Source organism: Amaranthus tricolor, chromosome 2, assembly GCF_026212465.1.
Source record: "Amaranthus tricolor cultivar Red isolate AtriRed21 chromosome 2, ASM2621246v1, whole genome shotgun sequence".
In the NCBI taxonomy this organism is placed as follows: domain Eukaryota; kingdom Viridiplantae; phylum Streptophyta; class Magnoliopsida; order Caryophyllales; family Amaranthaceae; genus Amaranthus; species Amaranthus tricolor.
The window spans coordinates 5929736-5949748 of NC_080048.1; the positions used below are offsets into that span (position 1 = coordinate 5929736).

Here is a 20013-nt window from a genome sequence, read left to right on the forward strand (position 1 = left end):
TCCTAAACTCTTTTTTACATCTTCATTTTGAAATTTTTTTCCCTCAAGGTTTGTTCACTCATTCATCAACGCATTCAGCCGGTCTCCTGAAAGACCGGCTTTCTAGGAGATGTCTCTCAGGCCCAGCCTATTAAATCTTAATTAAACTAAAAGATGATAATGGGCTAACTAAATTAGGGATGGTTTCTCAAAGATACAGTTTCTCACAAGAATTTGTACAACGACATTTGCATTTCTACTACTCTCATCTTTCTACTATGATCCTTTTTAAAAGCCCAACATTCTAATCCATAGCGCCAGTCAAATAGTTGTTCGATAAAGCTTACCCTTAAAATTTAAGAGCACACCTCGATCAAATAGTATTCCAGTAGTCACTCTCCATTTTTGCCACCAACACTTAATTTAATGGGTCACATCTTGTTAGATGTCCCCACTACTCTGAAATAAGGACCCATGGTATTTGAAGCATCTGTTTCAAGTGATTTCGTTATGTTCTAACTTTATAGTGCTTCTTGTTATCTCATTTGTGCTAAAATCACACTCTTTGTACTTCTTGCTCCAACATAATTTGAAACCTCGCGACTCCAACCCTTAACTCCATTGTTCTAAGTTAGCTACCCCACCTTGGCATCATCTACCAAACATGTCATTAGCAAACATGCACCAAGACACCTCTCCTTGTATCAAATGAGTTTTTTCATCTAGGACCGATGCGAAAAGAAAATGGTTCAGGTCCAAGCAAGAATAAAAAGAGGTGCAACACAAGGACTTTTCAGGAGGTTACTCATGCTACTACTACTCTCGCCCAAACACGCTTAGCTGCAGAGTTATAATGGGATTAGGTGCATAAGTACTGGTATGATCGCACTTTCATTTAAGTATAAACTTTTCAAATATTCACTAGACCTCAAATTAACGCAAAATCAGACCGAAAATTAATGAGTTATTTATCAGAAAATTTCAACTCATAACCTGAAAATAATTAGATCTAATTTAAAAAAACTAAATCATATCCAATCGAAAGTTGGTTAATAAGTAGTTGATATTATGGAAAATGATAAAAATGGGGTTATGTTCTAGGTTTTAGGGATCTACTTTGCATGAGGTTTTTATTTGAATATTAAATTATGATATAACCAATTTGTTAATTTTTTTTTTTTCTCTTTTCACTCATAATCTCAACAGTTTATAGCTTGTCTTGTTTGATTTTGTTGGGGATCACAAATCTCTATTGTTAATCTATTTCCGAGGCTATAAGGTATCAAAATTACCATTTACCACGATAAATATTGTTTTCCAAAGCTTTCGAATGGGTTGAAACAGTTTATACACATACCGAGCTTCACATTTCTCGTCTCGGAGGCAAACTCTAGATGAGTAGCATAAAACTTTAACCAAGCCTAACGGGTAACACATCTCTCCCTCTTCTCTGTGATGCTCACCGTGCCAACTCATTAGACCGGCAGTAACCTAAGAGGGTACAATCGTTGTAATCTAGGGCTTAGCAAAAAAATAGATAAATTGTTTCCTTAGTATACATCCGTTTCTATTCCCAGTAATTTTCCACCTACCTCTCCTACAAATCCCACAATGTCTTGCATTTACGTTATATCTCCAGTAGATCATGCAACCGTCAATGCAAAAATTTATCTTCACTAGCAATCAAAGCCATGTTTTTGTTTCTCTATATCATATAACCTGATTGTCATCGTATTTGGTTTTGATAAAGCCTCCTTCGTCACAATGCAAAACTCCTCATACAACCTTTTGGGAATACAAAATCTGTCTACAGATTCGTCATTCACCCTTTTGTCGACATCTGCGTATAAGTTTCGCCTTAAAAATCAAAGGTCAAGAGCCTTGAGAAAATTGAGGATGAAACAATGCATCTCACCTCATTACATTGAGGCTTTGACAATATCACCCAATCCTTCAAGTTCAAAAGCAGCAGATGCCAAAACTGTTGCGGTTAACAACCAAATCAGTCAATTCTTTGCATTCATTCACCCTTTGCTAACGATTGCATACCCATTTGAGTCTTAAAAGCCTGTGCATCGAGAAGAACCAAACGGATTCTTTAAAGAGAGAAAAGTTCTGTCGAGGAGAAAGGAATGTGTTAAGGGAGTTCGAGATGATCGAGATATAGAAAGAATTATTCGAACTAAAGTTTGTTTCATGCCCTTGTTGATAATGGAAACCGCTGATCCAAACTTAACCAGTTTAATTAACGAGTTATCAAGTAAGCTTTTACGCACAGACAAAATTAAATCAGACAATAAGCAAAACGCAACTTCTGGGAATACTTACCATTTAAAACCAACGTCTATTTCGTTCAGCGCCACAACCCTTTTAGCAGACAAAAACCGTACCATAGAAACAAGTGATTGGACGAAAAACTTTCCAATAGTTTACAGCTCGTTTCAGCTGTGCGGGATGAATAAGAGCTTTTCCTACATAGTAAAAACGTTGTGTTGGGTTAACAGGTTGTGATATAAGAAGGATTCATGAAATTAAAAATTTGCAAGAAAATCAATAAAGTTGTTACTTACCGTTTGTGGTTCGGCAGATCAAAAATTGTGGAAAGCATCGAACAAAAGCTCGGCAGCAGTACGCCTATGATTCATGATTCGTTGTTACCCTAATAATCTCGAGATAAATCTTTTCTTGGATAGAGGAAATGTTCGATAACTTTAGGTACATCTCTTTTAAGGTCAAGGCTTATATAGATAATTACCAGAAAAAACACGGGATTAACAATGACAAGAACAGAGCCTTAATCCCAAAATAGTTCAAGACAATCAAAGATAACATTTATATCAAAGACGTAGTGGTAGACCATCCAGATGCTAAACGAGAAATTCTTCATAAAAGTTGTTTGTAACAAGAAAGAATTCCTACATGACAAAAAGCAATACTAGCACATAGAGAGCATCAAGAGTCAGGAAATACCGAAAAGATTCAGTCACAGAAAACAGCTTCAACAAAACCAAAAAGATCAACAAATATACAAGAACATGCATATGAATTTGATGGCTCTGAGGTCACAACACACACACGCAAACAAAATATTTATCCCAACAAAAATAAAATATAACAAAATTGTCATTATACTCAAATAGGTCATTTTTTGGTAGTAAAAATAAAATGAAACTAAAGCCGATGCTCAATTAGTATCTTAGTAGCTTGCATACAATGTGTGCTACACTTTTATCAGGAATTTTGAGACCATTTAACAGTAATAGTTAAGTTCATTTTCCTATTTCTCAGTTCATATCATATCCTAATTATACATTTCATTTGTTATCACTACTGCCTCATGTTATCACTTATCCGAGGGATCTAGAGTAACAGCTAGGAGTCGACAAAATTCAAGCCAGCGAAAGGGATCAAAAAGACCATCCATTCTACAAATATTCAAAACAGACCCGACCCCCCGATATTTATCTAATCTAATAACCGAACCCGACTTGACCCAACTTCAAAATGAGTTATAATTATACAAAAATCAATATGGACACAAGACTCGATATTGAACCGACCCAAAACACTTGATCCAAAATTAACCTGATGACCCGAATGAACACCTCTAACCACAACCCTAAACTTGAATATCGTAATGTGTTTGTGCAAGATTAAAATATAGACACAAACGTGGTATATGTAAAGAACAAAATTTCATACCTTGAAAATATCTTACACTATACTTTCTTCTGATCTCCACAATCAAGCCCTCCATCTGACCTCACGGACAAGAAAATGTGCACCATCTCCGACAGGGAGAGAACTGGGAATGCACACATCTTGTAATACATTTAGATCATTCTCACACAGAGCATCAAAAGTCGGGAAACAAAAAGGCAATAATCTTCAAAATTGGCAATGAAATAATTTGTTACTTTCAATCAAGTGGATAATTTATTTATGTACATGTACCCAAATCAACTTTGACTTATACTTTTGGGACGAGCAACAAAAATGATACAATTAAAAGGGAAAGGGACAAGGCACACTTGGTCATTACCGATAAAATTTTGTTATTTCTTATTTCCTTGAGGAGAAATCCAAACCATAATAAGTCAATCTCCCCTCGATTTAAAAAACACGTAAAAGATGAGCTATTTCAAGAAACTCCTTTCAAGTAACAAATTATCCAAATGAAAAGCTCAAATATTATTGTTAAAAGGAATGCAATTGAGACAATACATAACCCCATCTATGACATGTAAGGTTTTGTTTAAAATGCAACCCATGAATGATGGAATCATCGGTGTTTATAAACAGCTCAAAAGTATGTCAAATAAACCCTTCATTTCACCTCCGGTACTCCCGATAAATTGACATGAACATGAACCGGGTCCTTAAGTATCCTAGTGAATGAGTAAAACTGACCCAAAAAGAGAATGGTAACCACAACCCTCTGGATGGTCCATGGAGATCAGAATAATACATGTCACTTGTTCGAAAATCTTCATCCTTCCCTGCATGAAAAGAAGATAGAGGATTAAAACTAAACTGAGGACATAAAAATGGACAAAACCAAAACTCACAATAATGAATAATGGGATTGCACCTGCATCAAGCTCCAAACGCAGTCACAAAAGGAAAAGGTACACACCATACATCGCCTTCATTTTTGCCCCTTTCCCTTTAGATGCACAACACCTCCACACTCGCCCAAAGCAAATGTTTTTTCAAGGGCTCTATGATAATCCTTCATCAACATCAATGTTCAAGATTTCATTGGGTAATACTATAACAAGCTGTCCACATATAGTCGAATTTGACCAGAGCTCATTGTCGGTAAATTTATCACATTTTTACCGGATCTAATAATCCCGAGTTGGTGTTAAAAGTCACAGAATGCACAAGGAGAACCAAATAAGTGAATTATAGACCAATGTCTTGTAAAGTGACATGTATCACATGTAAATGGCATCTAGCTCTTTTGATTTGCTAGAGACCATCTCGTGACTCGCGCTAAAGAGCATGTGATCAAGCACTTAGTCGTGTGCGATACAAGCACAGGTATAGCCCTCCCATGTCAAGCAGCAACCTGAACATTCATATTTGTCTTGGCTGTTAGATTTTTCCTAGAAGAGGACAAACCCAATTCCACCTTCCCTAATGGTATTTGTAATCTTATTTGTGAAGCCTCACCAGGCATTCCCGCCTTTACCAAACATGAAAGCAAGGATTTCACAGTAACGTCATCCGGAGTACACTTAACTGATAGCATCTTATTAAAAATCTTAATTGCTTCCAGCATTCTCCCCTTCATACAATGGCCAATGATAAGAATGGTGTACGTATACTTATCATGCTTGCAGTTTCTCTCGTCCATTTCAGAAACAATTACATTTGCCTCATCAACCTTACCGGCTTTGCATAGTCCATCAATGACAGAATTGTACATAAAAGGTTGAAGAACAATATCATTACGCAACTTCAATTGTCTCAACAAATCACATGCCTCATTCAGTCTATTCTCTTTACATAAAGCTATAATTAGAATAGAAAATGTATACTTATTTGGGGGCACATTCCTATTAACCATTTCTCGCAAAAGATTCAACGCCTTATCCAATTCTCCTATCCGACAATACCCATCAATGTGTGATGTGAACGTAACAACATCCGGGAAACACCCAAATGAGAGCATTTTCTCATACATAGCTGACACAGAATCCATATCACCGACCTTACTAAAGCCATCAATGAGAATATTGAAAGTAACAAGAGTGGGTCTAATTCCAATACTAGTCATGTTTTCAAAAAGTATAGATGCCTCATTCATCTTATTCAACTTGCAATAACCTGATAAGATGGATGTAAAAGTGACAACATCAGGAGAAACACCATCTCTAGACCTTAGTTCCATTAACAACTCTCGGGCTTTATCAACCTTGTTTACCCTACAAAATCCATCTATTATAGTATTATATGAAATAACATCCGGTGACAAACCAAAATTGACCATATCCTCAAAAAATTTTAGAGCCTTATCGACTTGCCCAGCTCTACATAGGCCTCTAATCAGTATATTAAAACTACAAACATCTAAGCATGATTTTGGCATCATTTTCTCACTAAAGAAGGTAACAGCCTCATCTACTCTATTTTGTCTAACCAAACAATTCAAAAACTTATTATAAACAAAAGGGTTTCTATTAAACTCTCCAGATTCTGCTTGTAAAAGCAATTTCTGGGCAATTTCAAATCTTCCTGAATCTGAAAAAGACCCAATCAGAAAACCCAAAACTGAAAAGTTCAATGTATACCCATCAACCATCATCCAGTCAAGAACCAAACTTGCATAATCAAAAAGACCCACTTGACAAAGAGATCTTAAAAGGTAATCATAAGTCCCAAAACTATGAATCAAACCCAAATTAATCCTACTTAACTCAAAAAATTTGAATGCCAAAGTTGGGTTCTTTCTATCAAAATCCAACTTCCTAACAACTTGAAAAGCAATAAATGGGGTTAAAGTTTTGGCAAGAAAATCTGAATGTAAATTGAAATAATGGGATCGAAAACAAAAAAGGGTACAGATAACTTTAGCATACCAAGATTCAGAAGGATTTTGAATTACATGGCGATAAAGAGAACGAGATACTGCAACCATGGGAGGAGAAAGGGGGGCTTCAAACCCTAAAAAGGTGGTAGCTTTGTGTAATACTCTGGTTCTATAATAGGATTTCATATGCTGCACATTGAAAGTCTCCAATTTTTGAAGAGAATCTTCGATGTTTTGGTGTAAGGAGACTTCCAAACATGGAACTGGTTTTTTGTTCAACAGATTAGCACAAAATAGGTCTAATTTTGCAAGCTACAATACATGTCTAATGTTGAGCCTGTGTAGCCTACTGACCCTTCTTGGCCCTTGAGTGTTGAGACTTGACTTGTTATTCATTTTGGGATTTTTTTTTTAATTACTTTTTTCTTTAACTAAAAAATATCATCATAAACCCCCAATTTTGTAAAGAGAACAAAAAATTGTAAAATCTTTTGTCTAAAAATTGATTTTGTCTAAAAATTGACTTAAAATATTGCTTTTGTTAAAAGATTGTCAAATGAATTCATAATTTATTATAGAGTTAAAACATTATTTTGTATATGTAATTATATCTTTCTTTGTTTTTCGCTATTTATACAGGTTTCTCATAAGCATCTTGTTTTGTCATTTTTTTTGTTTTGTTTAATACATTTAACATCGCAAAAGATATCAGAATTAACACTAACAAACTTCAATATAAAAGCTTGGAAGATAGAGACTTGGGCCATCATACTTTGATTATAATGAATTTATGAGTCAATATGCATATTAGGCTTTTGAGGTGCTTATATGAAATGCAAGAAAGTTGAGAAAAGATGAAAAATAAAAAAAAATAAAAAAAGTGAGTCCACATTGTGTCGTGTAAAGTGCTAGAACTTAATGATCAACCTATATTTAGGAGATAATCTTTTATGATTTAAATTATTCTTCAACAATAATCTTTTTATAATGTACATTGACAAAATAATATATAATATAGGTGGTTTATAAAATTTTTATAGTCTTGCAAGAAATAATATTTTACACTATTGATAAATTTTACACAAATATTTTTCTTGAAAAAAATCTCATTTTTATGAGTATTTTCTTTCAAGATGTTACAACTTTATACAATTTCATGACTTGTTTTTTGATGCAAACGAATTTTCAATTGTATTTCATCAAAAAGTTATCTAATATATTTATTTATTACGACAAATTAGAGAACAATTTAAGGATAGTTTCTAGTTAGAAAATAAATTTATTATATAACAAACTTTCTATTATTCAAAAAAAAGAGAGCAATACAAAGAAGTAGTAATATAAAAATTCTTAAAAGCATTTGGTATGATATAAAATTTGGGGGAAAATTTTACTAGAAAAAATGCTTTTCTACGCAATTACAATTACAATTACAAAAATGGTTTGTAGCAATTTTTAAGTGATATTTTTTTAATCTTAAAGTGATCAATTAAAGAAATAGTCTAATTGTATGAATCGTCTTTATTTGTATAATTATTGTTTTTTTCAACAATTAACTTCTTTTTATCATAGAGGAATCTGAAAGTGTTGAGAGAAGATAATAAAAGCCAGAGCCTCCACACTTCCTAAATCACATTTGAGATCAAGATACAACAAAGGAATATATATTCTCTCCATTTTCAAGCTCTTTACATACATTTGAACAAGCCAACTTCAACTAGATCCAGCAAACCATAAATTTGATTGATGATCAGATCACCTTCCACACAGAATCGACTTCCCTTGAAATTTCGACTGTGTAATATGTAGCTTGAAATTCAGAAGTTGGGATAATGAACAGTAAGAGTATGTTTCATCTGTGAGACGATGACTATATAGCTTGAAATCGTGGCGGTATTGTTCCCATGCTTCAGCCTTGGCTTCATCACCTGAAGAATCAAAGACGATGAAAGTTGAATAGAAAGAACAATTTTATTGGGTAATCACATTGTCTCAACCATTGTAACATAATCCGCTAGCTAATTCGCTTTTTGAGTTTGAGATTTGCTCAAATTCGCCCAGGAATAGCCCAAATCCGACCATAATTCATTTTTTGTCGATTCGCAATTTGTGAGGAGATTAGTGAATCATGTGACGCTCCCAACATCAAATAACTAAGAAAATGGCATAAAATAAAGCGATCCTTCTGTGTGTTTCTACTTGTAACGAATAGAGTATATAAGAAGGACCGTATATTCCCTTTAGAATTGGTAGGTTCATAGCGCAAGTTATAAGATACGGAGGAAGTATAACGTATGAGAGTTGTAAGACGGAGGGAGAACATGTAGTATGTCTTCTACAAAAACAACTTCAATGGAATGTTAAAGGGCAAAAGTATATTTCGGACAAGATGGTTCCTTCAATGGAATTTAGACAATAGCTTAACTGAGTACAAAACAATCACTTGATCGGAAAACTTAGAAAAAGGATTGGTTTCAAGTCAATTACCTAGTCTGAAATATGTTCTGGATCATTTTGCGAGGAGATTGTCGCGCTGCATCTTCCAATAGAGTTACTTCATCCCTACTGAGACGCCAACCAAGAGCACCGAGATTTTCTTGGGTTTGTTTGATAGTCTTGACACCAGGTATAGGAATGGTACCCTTACTGATGCACCAGTTAATAGCTACCTACTTATGGCTGACAAATTAGAAACAGAATAGCGGTAAAATGGAACAAGAGGTATGAGAACTTAATACATAAATGCAAACTATGTTCACAATTATACTCTTCGTTCGTTCATTCATGCCTCAATTTTCACTCCTACAGAGCATGATTCAGTACTACCTCTATCATGAACATATACATATTGTTCCCACTCCCTACAGTTACGAGATCAATTGATTTATTTCATTACCTTTTCAGCCCGTTTGTTCAATGGTACTACGTGGTGGTAGTGGAAATGATTTGTAGCGCAAATTTTCATGATATGTATCATTTCATTACCATGGTAATGAAAGTTCGATCATAAAAAAAAATTTTGTTTACAATTTTTCATTATCACCTAATACCACATGTTTAATTGGTAATGCATTGGAATGAATTTTGTGAAGGAAATGAGCTTGTTGAAGGAGAATAAGTATGGTCATTAAATTTATCAAGACTATTTTACCAAAATTACACTAACATTTCATTACCATTTCCATAATTTAGTACCGGTTACCAAACGGATTGTTAAGGATAATCCCCTATAGGAAGAGGCGTAAGGGGATTAATCTTGTCTGACCCTTGTACGCAATGAGAATTGAATCCCTATTACAAGGGTGGAAGGGAAAACCTTCAACCACTAAATCAACCTTTGATTCTCGGTCAAAATGAATTTAATAGGTGTCTTTTTGTATTTCTAAGTTCATGCCCACACCAAAGAGTACAAGGGCTCATATTGCAAATTTGCAACTATACAACTTGAGGTCACTCTTGCATTTAGAGACGACAAGTAGGATATTTATTTTACTCAGTTTATCACTATCTAATCAGAGCTGCAGTTAATAGCAGTGAGAAACAACTAGGAGAGTTAAAACTTTTATCCACCGTAAGTCCATAAATCACCGATTTCGTTCATATATAAAAATCACGAGATACAAGCTTAGACTTAAAATTGGTGCCATAAGAGTGTCATTAGCAAGCTATATCATGAAGTATAATAGCCAAAGGAAGTCAGTATGGCATACTTGACTCATAGTTTTCTGACGTTTATTGGCGATTTCCCTCAAACAAAGCAGCAAAGGTTCCAATCCTGGCAGAATTTGTCGAAACAAAAAGGACCTGTATGCGATTATATTATCAGATGAACTCGATGCATATCAAAGCTTGCACTTCGATACAATCCACTTAAAACTGAAAATTAACCTGGGCCCACTTGGCAAGTTTGAAGAAGAATATTTTCCTGTAAGCATCCCAAGCCCAAGAGGACTATACGCAATTAATTGGATGCCTAAGGAGTCGCATATATTCTTGATCTCCAACTGTTCATCTCCCAAGCTTAACAGTGAAAATTGCACCTGAAAGTATGGTAAAATGCAGAATCGGTAGAGCATGATCAGAAGATTACTCGCTGTCTGAAGCTACAACTAATTGAAGACGTTGATGAATGATTGAACAAACTAAGCAAATTACTGAAAATAGAAATGTCATAGATGTGTACCTGAGCAGAGCATAGAGGAACTCCTCTATCTTTGAGATAATTATATATCTTTACAAGTTGCTTTGGACCGTAATTGCTAACACCAACGGCTTGAACTAATCCCTGCGGTCCATAAATCCCGAAATTATATCAATTATGGAAAATTAGGCTATAGGAGATAGTTTCAGGAAGAAGAAAAGTTCACTATATTTCGAGCAGATGGGTAGAGAGGAGGGCTGAAAGAGAGTGCAATTTTCAACTTTTCTAAATCATCATCATCATCCCAATGAGTCCCGCCTAAGGCAGGTTCTGGGGAGGGTGGAAAAGAAGGCAGACCAATACTCTCATCAAGAGGAGGAATTTTTCTAAATCATCCATACCAAATATTAGAATAAATTATAACCTTCTCATACATTGCAACTAATCCATCCCAAAGAGCCATCTCCTGCAACGGAGCATAATTTGCTGTTGACCAGTGCAACTGTCCTATCCCAATCTGCTCCAGTTCCATTCTATCAAGAGAAGACCTGTACCATCAAACTATCAAAAACTTTTTAAGTTTATAAGATATGAAAGTAAGTGTCAACAAGTTTATTTAATCGGAAAGATATCATTCTGGTAATAGAAAACATCACAATTCTTCGTTTGGTAGTCCAAAAGCACAAAACCATGCAGCAAACAAAGAACAATCGACCTACTTGCAAGCATTTACAAATTGTCCTGGGGTCAACCGCCATGGATATGCAGCAAATTTTGTTGCAATCACGATGTTATCCTGCACTCCTCTCTTCCCTGAAGAAAAAGATCATTTTGCGTCATAACGTAAAACAGTGATAATGTAAAGTATTGAAAATTATTAAGGAGCAGTCATAACTCATAATCCTTATGTAGGCAGGAAAAACCATAGATTAAGGTCAATAATTGCAAACAGTACCAAGTTAAAGTCAAATTCCACCCTGTTAGCTACAATCTCAAGATTCTGAACTTTACTTTCCCTTATAGTCATAGCATCAAGAAACAAAAATACAGATAGTGTTTCAGTACTATAAAAGTAGTTTCCTTCAACTGTTTATTTGTCAGATGTTTATCCAAACAGATAAGTTCAAACACATTGTGAATTCCCCAGGTCAAATTGTATAAGCTGAAGGGAACTTATATAGCACCTAAAAGGGAATTTTCTTAAGCATGAAGCTACAACTTCAAGATTGTTATAAGACTTAAATCACTATCGTTGAAACGAGACATTGTAAGTAATGCATTAATATCGAATAAGTGTCTCCCTTAACATTCTTATGATAGAATATTATACAAACTCAATGGTAGTATTGAATTCTGACAACAATAGAGTTATTGTACAAACTCTACGCACATAATAACTTTATACCATTAGGGGTCATTTGGTATAAAAATTGGCACATGTAACGAAATAAAACTAGTTAAGAAGACGTTATTGTGATCATTTGTTTGGTACAAGCATGGAAAAGAAATCACTTCTGTTGTTCTCTTATTGTTGTAATTTTCGTAAGTCATTATTAATTTCAAATAGATTAAAGTGTCATCTTCAACCTTCGGTACTCGATCTCAACTCCAACATTTGGTACTCCTTCATCTCCCTTATTCAGAGATCAACAACGCCTGCTTCAAGACTCCATCAACAACACCTGCATTCGATGCTCCAACTCCATTGTCTACTCCGAGTTTCGATACTCCATCTTCACCTTTTTTCAGATCTTCCCTCTTCAATACTCCTTCATTTTCAAGTAATCAACAGCACAAGCAATCCATACTATTTTTACTGCCTTTTGAATTCAATATTACGCCATTTTCTACCCCTCTTTTAAGTCCTTTTCTCTCTCCTCCAAATCTTTGTTTTCTCTGTTTATTAATCTTCTTCACCCTCCATCAATGGATACCAAAAAAAAAAATCAATATCTTGGTTATACCCTTCAAATACAGTAACAAATATTTCGTTCTAAACTATTACAAAATGGAAAGTTAAATCGTGTGACAAGTATTTGCACACAAATGTAGTAAAATCAAAATTTAGCCAAAAACTTTATGGCCTTCATTGTGAAGAAGGTCTGGATTATTGAGGGTGATTTTAGGGCTTTATTTTGAATAGACTTTTTTTGAATGGGGGATACAAGAAAGTATCACACATCAGATTTCATTCTTAATTTTGCAATTTTTTGTTACCACTTGATAAGGAGTTGAAACAAAGTAATGGTAGCAGTTAACCAAAAGTCGTTAATGGAAATGGTTTCTTGTCTCCGTTACTGAGCCTCAAATTTCATCTACCAAATGCCTCCTTAGAATGTATTCTTCAAAGCTAATCATCAAATTTCTTCATATCTATTTTTTTGATGCACATAAGACTGTAAAATCACGCAGATAAGAATGTAATCGTTGAGTCTATCTGTCTATGTAATCATGCACACAAGCATATAATGCCATTGAGTTGTATATCTCATGCACATAAATTTGTATAACCATTAAGATGGTGTTAATTACAACTTACAATAGGGTCTCCTCAAATCTAATTTTCCACATTCTGCACCCATGAAGCTTCTAAGTATTCCATACCAAACTTTATCTAGTACTCATTTTTTTAAAAAAAAGAGAAAAAAAGCAAATACAACATAACACAATTCATCACAACTGCATTTCCTTAAGAAATCTCTCTCCAAAATAATTTTACAGTAATGGTTAAATTTTCACCCATTTAAAAATGTGTAATTCATTCTTAATCAGAAAATGGATACATGAAAATAAACAAACCCATAACAGTGTTACCTAATTTGTCATCCTCCACAAACTATAACCTGAAACATGCAGATTGATACATGCGAAACTGTGAAAGGATATAGTATTATGCTTTTATATGGATTTAGCAACACTAGGTTGTAAATTGCTTGCCTTCTTTATTTCATGAACCAAAGAGAAGGATGAAATAACTTCTACCTTGAACAGATTTGAACTAAGAGTATATTCTTAAAGAAGGTCACAAACTCAATTTTTTCACACAAGAGGGCCAAATTTGTTGCCGAAAGCCTTTAGTTCTTCCTTATATTGTAGCTTATAGGATTCATATATACAGATTACAAAATGGTCTGCTACCTAAAGAATCATGTTGCCATTAGAATGAGCAAAGCATACATAATGGGGCTTATGATCATTGAGGTAAGAGAAGATTCTGCAACAGTTTAACTTCTCCAATTGGGTTTATATTGATTACTCCTAGTCTCAAAACATCCCACTATTTTTACTCTAAAAGATTGTCACTCCCGAGAAACACTACAAACGTATATGAGCCATGAGTGGGGTTTTAAGATATATACATTGAGTATCAAACTGACTAGTTTCATGTTAGTAGCTTAATCCAATCTTCTGCAACCAAATCTATAAAGTACAAACACAATTGGCAATCTCCTTGATCACTCTATCTTATGGAATACTTCCCTCAATGTCATACCAACAACAACAATGCAAAGCCTTAATCTCAAAAGATAAAATCCACTACATGAACATATGATCACTCCCGATAGTTGTTCGAGTGGAGCCTCCTCCACCATTCATTTTGATTTTCAACCATCTCAACCTATAAATCTAGATTCGTCACTATCTTCTCCACCCCTATCCCTCCATGTAACTTTGATCTTCCTTGCACTCCTTTTAAACCCACCAAGTTCAACTTTCTATTTTCCTTAAGGGTTTGTGGTTTGCTGATACTTGTCATTGCACAGGGACACACCATCTTGAACTCCAAATGCATCAAACTATTTACTCTTACAAGTCCCATAAGCAGGAAACTAGGCCTCATTTTGGCAAATATCATCATATATCTAAGTTTAGGCAAACATCAAAATCCTATGCTTCAATTTATTACATTCTTGCTAATAAAAAAAGCTTAACCTCAAAAATACAAAAACCCCAATGCCACTAAACTACTAAAGTACAATACCAAAATAAAATCACTTTAAACTTCCAATCAGAGTGCAGTACCAAACAAAAAAAGGAAACAAGCTAACCTTTATATTCACGAATGAACTTTCCCAAAAGCTTCTCACTTTGCCCATTTAATTTCCCAGTCCCATAAGAATCAGCAGTATCAAAAAGATTGATGCCATTATCGACAGCAAGATTGAAAACTTGTTGAAGTTCATCATCCATGGATTCTTGATAACCCCATAAGAGTTGATTCCCCCATGCCCAAGTCCCAAATCCCATTGGAGAAACACTTAAAGGACCCATTTTCACCTTTTCTTTCTAGTAAAAAAAATCAACAAGCCCATTGAGACATTAATGCAAACACATGGTGGGTGATTAAAAACTGAAAGAAAATGATTACCTTTTGCCATGGAAAGATAAGGGGAAGTTTGAAAGTGGGATTTGAAAAGATGGTGTCATTTGAAGCACTTAAACAGCTTATGTAAGTTGTTGAAGATGATGGTGTTACTGCACAGAGACTACAGAAGGGCGCCATTGTTAATTTTTCCTGCCCTGTTGATGCTTATGGGTGATGTTTGTGGTGGGAAGCGAAAGAAAAGGAAACTTGCTTAGGATTGAAATGAATGAATCAGGGAAAAGGGAAATTGTCTATATTTATAAAATGACAACGAACAAGCAAGAAGTTGAGATGGCCGAGTTGGTCTAAGGCGCCAGATTAAGGTTCTGGTCCGAAAGGGCGTGGGTTCAAATCCCACTCTCAACAATTCTATTTTCCTTCCGTTGCCAATCGCACTTAAATATTTTTTTGCATTATTCAGCATTCTATAATATTTTATATATAAGTAGTTCATAGGCAAGCACCAGATTAGAAAACGGATGGACTTGAACATCATTTTAAAAAAATATTTTGGACGGGCAATACCCGCTCTCTAAAATAAACGAACGGGTAGCGGCACAAAAATAATGCCCGACTGCTCGCTTATTTTATAAATATACAAGTTTTCTAAATTCTTTTATTATTTAGTTGTATGAGAAAATACAATACTGCAATAGCTCAAACTCTAAGTTTATAGTCTAATTATCTTGATAGTTCAATAGCGTTGACATTTACAGTTTTAACTTTATTGCTTGAACGAGATGAACTACACTCAAATGAGCAAACCATCTTCACTCCTTAAGTTTCCGTCCAAACTTCACACATGGTGCTCCTCCTATGTGGTTTAATTGAGCCAAGCTCAAGTCTTGAGTTTTATACAATCCTCTAAGTCTCGAAGTTCATCATATTATGTAATTTCTCTCCCTTTCTCATTCACACATTATCTTCTTGTAGTAATGCCTTATTGTACTGAGATTGAGTGAGTAATTCTATTATCGTTCAAACATTTATTACAAAACACTAGCATAAAAAGAGGATGTAGCTATATCGATGAATCTTATTAAATTTTGGATTTTTTTTTTCTTTCGTATTTTAACATGATCCTTAACATTTGCTCTAACTTTCGCTATATGTTAGACAAGTATATCTTTTTATGAAATTCATTATGATTTAATATGAATATGACTTCCATTGAATTAATCTATCCTCCTTTTGTAGCAATGGAAGAAAGAAGAGTGCCTATATAACATATATATATTGTATGATAACATGAATTTTTGGTGCTTCACAACAAGAAAGAAACAATCATGAATCAAAACTTCTAGCACATTGATAAGAACACAAAATTTGAGATTTTATTGATTATGAAAGAGCAAGAACTAAAAATCACCTATACTTAAGGGTGACATAGTCACATTATAGCTCAATTCTTAACATGTATTATAAGTAATGGCGATGAGAGTAAAGGATTTGAGGTGGCATAAGTTTAAGCTATTAAGAAGCCAAGGTAGGGGATTAGTGAGTGCTCAAACCAACATGCTAGGTGCTCGAACGACCATTTGGTGCTATGAACATTCTGACGTGATTTTTTGATTGTTGTTGTTTTAGATACATAATGTCTTTTTATTTGGAATCTTTTAATGATTTGGTGGACTATATAAAGGGTTTAAATTAATATTAGACTAAAATTCATGACTGTTACAAAGTAAAAAATAGGGTTTGAGAGTCCAGGGTGTGTCTCCTTTGTATTAGTGTGAAATTTTCATTAAATGAGTGAACTTTGAGATCAAGGGAGTGAATTTTTAGTTTGTGAATGGTATTTTTATGTATTGTTGAATTCTAAATTAAATATAATACTATTTGAGTAGGAGGTGTCCAAGACAACATTTATATAATTATATTATTGTATGTGCTCTGTTCAAGCAAAGTTTCAATCTTTTGTTTTCATGTATACTGTATTTTTCTTCTTCTTTCTAACATTTTTCACTATATATTGCTGTGTCCAAAAGTCTTTCCTTTCTGAATCATTTCGAGCAAGGTTGTCTTGTAAAATTTAGTGCTTTTTTGTCAATTCTATTTTAGAAACCCTTATAATTTTAAAAAAGATAAACCAAATACTAGTACATGTTAAAATCTCTCCATTAATTAAAATTATTATCCATATAGTCCATATATAAGTTTTAAAACAAAAATGAAATTTTTGGCAAAATAGATTGTATAGCAAAATTCATTAACATATTTCTTAATTCTTATTAGTTCATAAATTTTGAAACAATTAAAAATAGGAAAAATACTCGAAATAATCCAATCTTTACTCGATTTTCCTACAATAATCTCAACTATTGATTAATCATGAATAATCCAAACTTTGAAGGATATTTGCCAAAAATATACTATAGTAACCGGTAACCTTTACAGTAGGTCATTTTTACAAAAAAATTAAATTAAAATAAATCAGAAAATAAAAAATTTAATTAAAAAAACTAAAAATATGAAAAAATCAATTACCCATATCCATGCCCCCCCACCACTCTTCCCATCTCCTTGCCCCTCCCAACTTGCCACCACTCCCTCCCTTACAACCACTTGAAATATTTGCTAAAATTGATACGATGTTAAGAACTTTGATGAATGATAATAATTTCAATGAACTAACAATTGTTTGATAAAAAAAAATTTGCAAAATGACGCCATGATTTAAAGAGGTTTACCCAATGATAGCTACGTCCTCCTTGGTGTGTAGTTTCTTGTTTATATTATTTCAATGGAGTAAAACACTCTTACAAATGAAGTATGACAATTGAGTAAGAGATAAAACAATAGGCTATGTGTTTGGCTTAGAGGATGTGTTTGATTATTCTCTTGGAAGAGTATGAGAGCTCTATTTATAGTACTAAGTACACTCAATGATAACTGCTCACTTAATACATGCTTAATACTGAATAATGAATGAGTTGAACTAGCCCCAAGGATTTGAAAAGACAATAACAACATCCTAGGCGTATCAGAGGAACCGCTCGACCAAAACAGAGAGCTTGCTTGATCGAGCGGGCTACAGGCAGCTTCTGGATACATTCTGTTTGTTTGCTCGACCCACCCAAAAGCTCGCTCGGTCGAGTGAGCTGGTCGAGTGACCTTCAGTATCCTTCTGACAGTTTCTGCTCGAGCAAAGTATCTTCCAAAATCCTTTGCACTTCTTCATTAAACACCATTAAAACCAACAACTCTCATGATTACTTCACCAAATAAATCACACTTAAACACTACAAACATTAAGTTACTCACTTGATTCTCCTATTAACGAATGCCATAGGATTCCATCCAATCAATTCCACTCATGAATGCATACATCAAATTTGTGCATTCAAATCACACTATTCATAACACCACCAACCCAACAATCTTACTCACCGACCACCACCATTACCAGTCTTGTTGTGTGATCCACAACCAATCATCTACATTCTATACCAACCTTTGTTTAGTTGGCTTTTGAGGTGATGAAGATGAGGAGGTGGTTATTGAGTGGGGAAGAAGGATGGCATGGCAAAGGCAATGTGTTAGGGAGGAAGGGTATTTTAATATTTTTATAATAATTTTGTTATTTTATTTTTCTTTTTTTTATTAATGTATCTATAATAACAAGTCATAATATGCACAACAATATTCTTAGGTAAGTGACCTAATAGTTTAGATTATTCATGGTAATCAATAGTTGGGATTAATGTAGAAAAATCGACTATAGGTTGGATTATTCTAGGTAATTTTTAAAAATATTACTATCTTCATTATTTAGTTACTCTTGTATAAAATAGCATGCATGTGTTTGCGAGTATTTAAAACAATAAATAAAATATAAAAATAAATTTGAAGGAATAAATACAACAATAATAAAAAATTTAATAGTTGTGGGATTTGAACCTTATTAATAAAAATTACTACCCAACTAGTCAATATATAAGTTTTTAAATGAAAGTGAAATTTTTGCTAAAAGAGATAGTATAGCAATTAAAGTCATTCACATATTTCTTAATTCTTATTAGTTCATAGATTTTGAGATAACTAATAATATTTTGCCCTTTTTTATTTAATTACTCTCTTATAAAATAGTTTACATGTGTTTGTGATATTTAAAATAAAAAATAAAATAAAATAAATATAAAAATAGATTTAAAGGAATAAAATAACAAAATTAAAATCTTAACAACTATGGATTTGAAAGTGAAATTTTTGCTAAAAGAGATAGTATAGCAATTAAACTCATTCACATATTTCTTAATTCTTATTAGTTCATAGATTTTGAGATAATTAATAATATTTTGCCCTTTTTTATTTAATTACTCTCTTATAAAATAGTTTACATGTGTTTGCAATATTTAAAATAAAAAAGTAAAATAAAATAAATATAAAAATAGATGTAAAGGAATAAAATAACAAAATTAAAATCTTGACAGCTATGGATTTGAAAGTGAAATTTTTGCTAAAAGAGATAGTATAGCAAAAGTCATTTACATATTTCTTAATTCTTATTAGTTCATAGATTTTGAAACAACTAATAATATTTTTCCCTTTTATTTAATTACTCTTGTTTAAAATAATATATGTGTGTTTGCCATATTTAAAACAATAAAATAAATATAAAAATGGATTCAACGGAATAAATACAACAAAAGAAATGTTTTGACGGCTATAGGATTTGAACCCATGCCCTTTTAGACCAGAGCCTTAATCTGGCGCCTTAGACCGCTTGGCCAAACTGTCAATTTGTTAACAAAACAAAAAATTTTATAAATAAATATAAATTTGAGAAAAAAGGCACCGACACTGAAATTGAAGCAATATTTCGTGCAAAAAAATCTACTCAAGAACAGTAAAGAGTAGTCCCTTTCAATTTGCCAAACAACCATATCAAATTTCAAAGGTATTTCTTTTCTCTTTGATTTTGCTATTTTTAACAATATGTTTCTTGTTTCTTTGCTACTACAAACCTAATCTTGCTTTTTTAATCAT

General features: G+C 33.4%; 2 protein-coding genes, 1 non-coding gene and 1 pseudogene across 5 annotated transcripts; 1 reads left to right on the top strand and 3 right to left on the bottom strand.

Annotated features, from left to right (window-relative positions):
• Nucleotides 1–751: 751 nt before the first annotated feature.
• LOC130807141 (5S ribosomal RNA) lies at nucleotides 752–870 on the bottom strand (annotated as a pseudogene).
• Nucleotides 871–1027: 157 nt separating this feature from the next.
• LOC130802460 (pentatricopeptide repeat-containing protein At2g06000-like) lies at nucleotides 1028–6898 on the bottom strand. Of its 2 annotated transcripts, XM_057666485.1 has the most exons (5): nucleotides 4571–6898; nucleotides 2550–4478; nucleotides 2308–2450; nucleotides 1895–2094; nucleotides 1028–1819 (listed from the first exon to the last, which is right to left on the bottom strand). In XM_057666485.1, exon 1 carries the CDS (start codon nucleotides 6701–6703, stop codon nucleotides 5042–5044), a length of 1662 nt encoding a protein of 553 aa, XP_057522468.1. In that variant the 5' UTR covers nucleotides 6704–6898; the 3' UTR covers nucleotides 1028–1819; nucleotides 1895–2094; nucleotides 2308–2450; nucleotides 2550–4478; nucleotides 4571–5041. The 2 variants fall into 2 exon arrangements, with proteins under 2 accessions (XP_057522468.1, XP_057522462.1); XM_057666479.1 differs by having other exon boundaries at nucleotides 1029–2094.
• Nucleotides 6899–8111: 1213 nt separating this feature from the next.
• On the bottom strand, nucleotides 8112–15316 carry LOC130802474 (pyridoxal reductase, chloroplastic). Of its 2 annotated transcripts, XM_057666494.1 has the most exons (9): nucleotides 15028–15316; nucleotides 14708–14945; nucleotides 11378–11471; nucleotides 11083–11206; nucleotides 10701–10802; nucleotides 10406–10557; nucleotides 10228–10321; nucleotides 9005–9186; nucleotides 8112–8445 (listed from the first exon to the last, which is right to left on the bottom strand). In XM_057666494.1, exons 1-9 carry the CDS (start codon nucleotides 15160–15162, stop codon nucleotides 8442–8444), a joined length of 1125 nt encoding a protein of 374 aa, XP_057522477.1. In that variant the 5' UTR covers nucleotides 15163–15316; the 3' UTR covers nucleotides 8112–8441. The 2 variants fall into 2 exon arrangements, with proteins under 2 accessions (XP_057522477.1, XP_057522480.1); XM_057666497.1 differs by lacking the exon at nucleotides 8112–8445 and having other exon boundaries at nucleotides 9001–9186; nucleotides 15028–15222.
• Nucleotides 15310–15390, top strand: TRNAL-AAG (transfer RNA leucine (anticodon AAG)). Its single transcript has one exon. It is a non-coding gene; the product is annotated as a tRNA-Leu (tRNA).
• The last annotated feature ends 4623 nt before the right edge of the window (nucleotides 15391–20013 follow it).

What these genes read in the sequence shown, in the direction of transcription:
- LOC130802460 (XM_057666485.1), bottom strand. Translation starts at nt 6,703, where the DNA reads ATGAAATCCTATTATAGAACCAGAGTATTACACAAAGCTACCACCTTT.
- LOC130802474 (XM_057666494.1), bottom strand. Translation starts at nt 15,162, where the DNA reads ATGGCGCCCTTCTGTAGTCTCTGTGCAGTAACACCATCATCTTCAACA. An exon ending in TTCCTCTATGCTCTGCTCAG is followed by an intron (nt 10,558 to 10,700) that starts GTACACATCTAT and finishes CCATACTTTCAG; the next exon opens with GTGCAATTTTCACTGTTAAG. An exon ending in AACTTGCCAAGTGGGCCCAG is followed by an intron (nt 10,322 to 10,405) that starts GTTAATTTTCAG and finishes AATCGCATACAG; the next exon opens with GTCCTTTTTGTTTCGACAAA.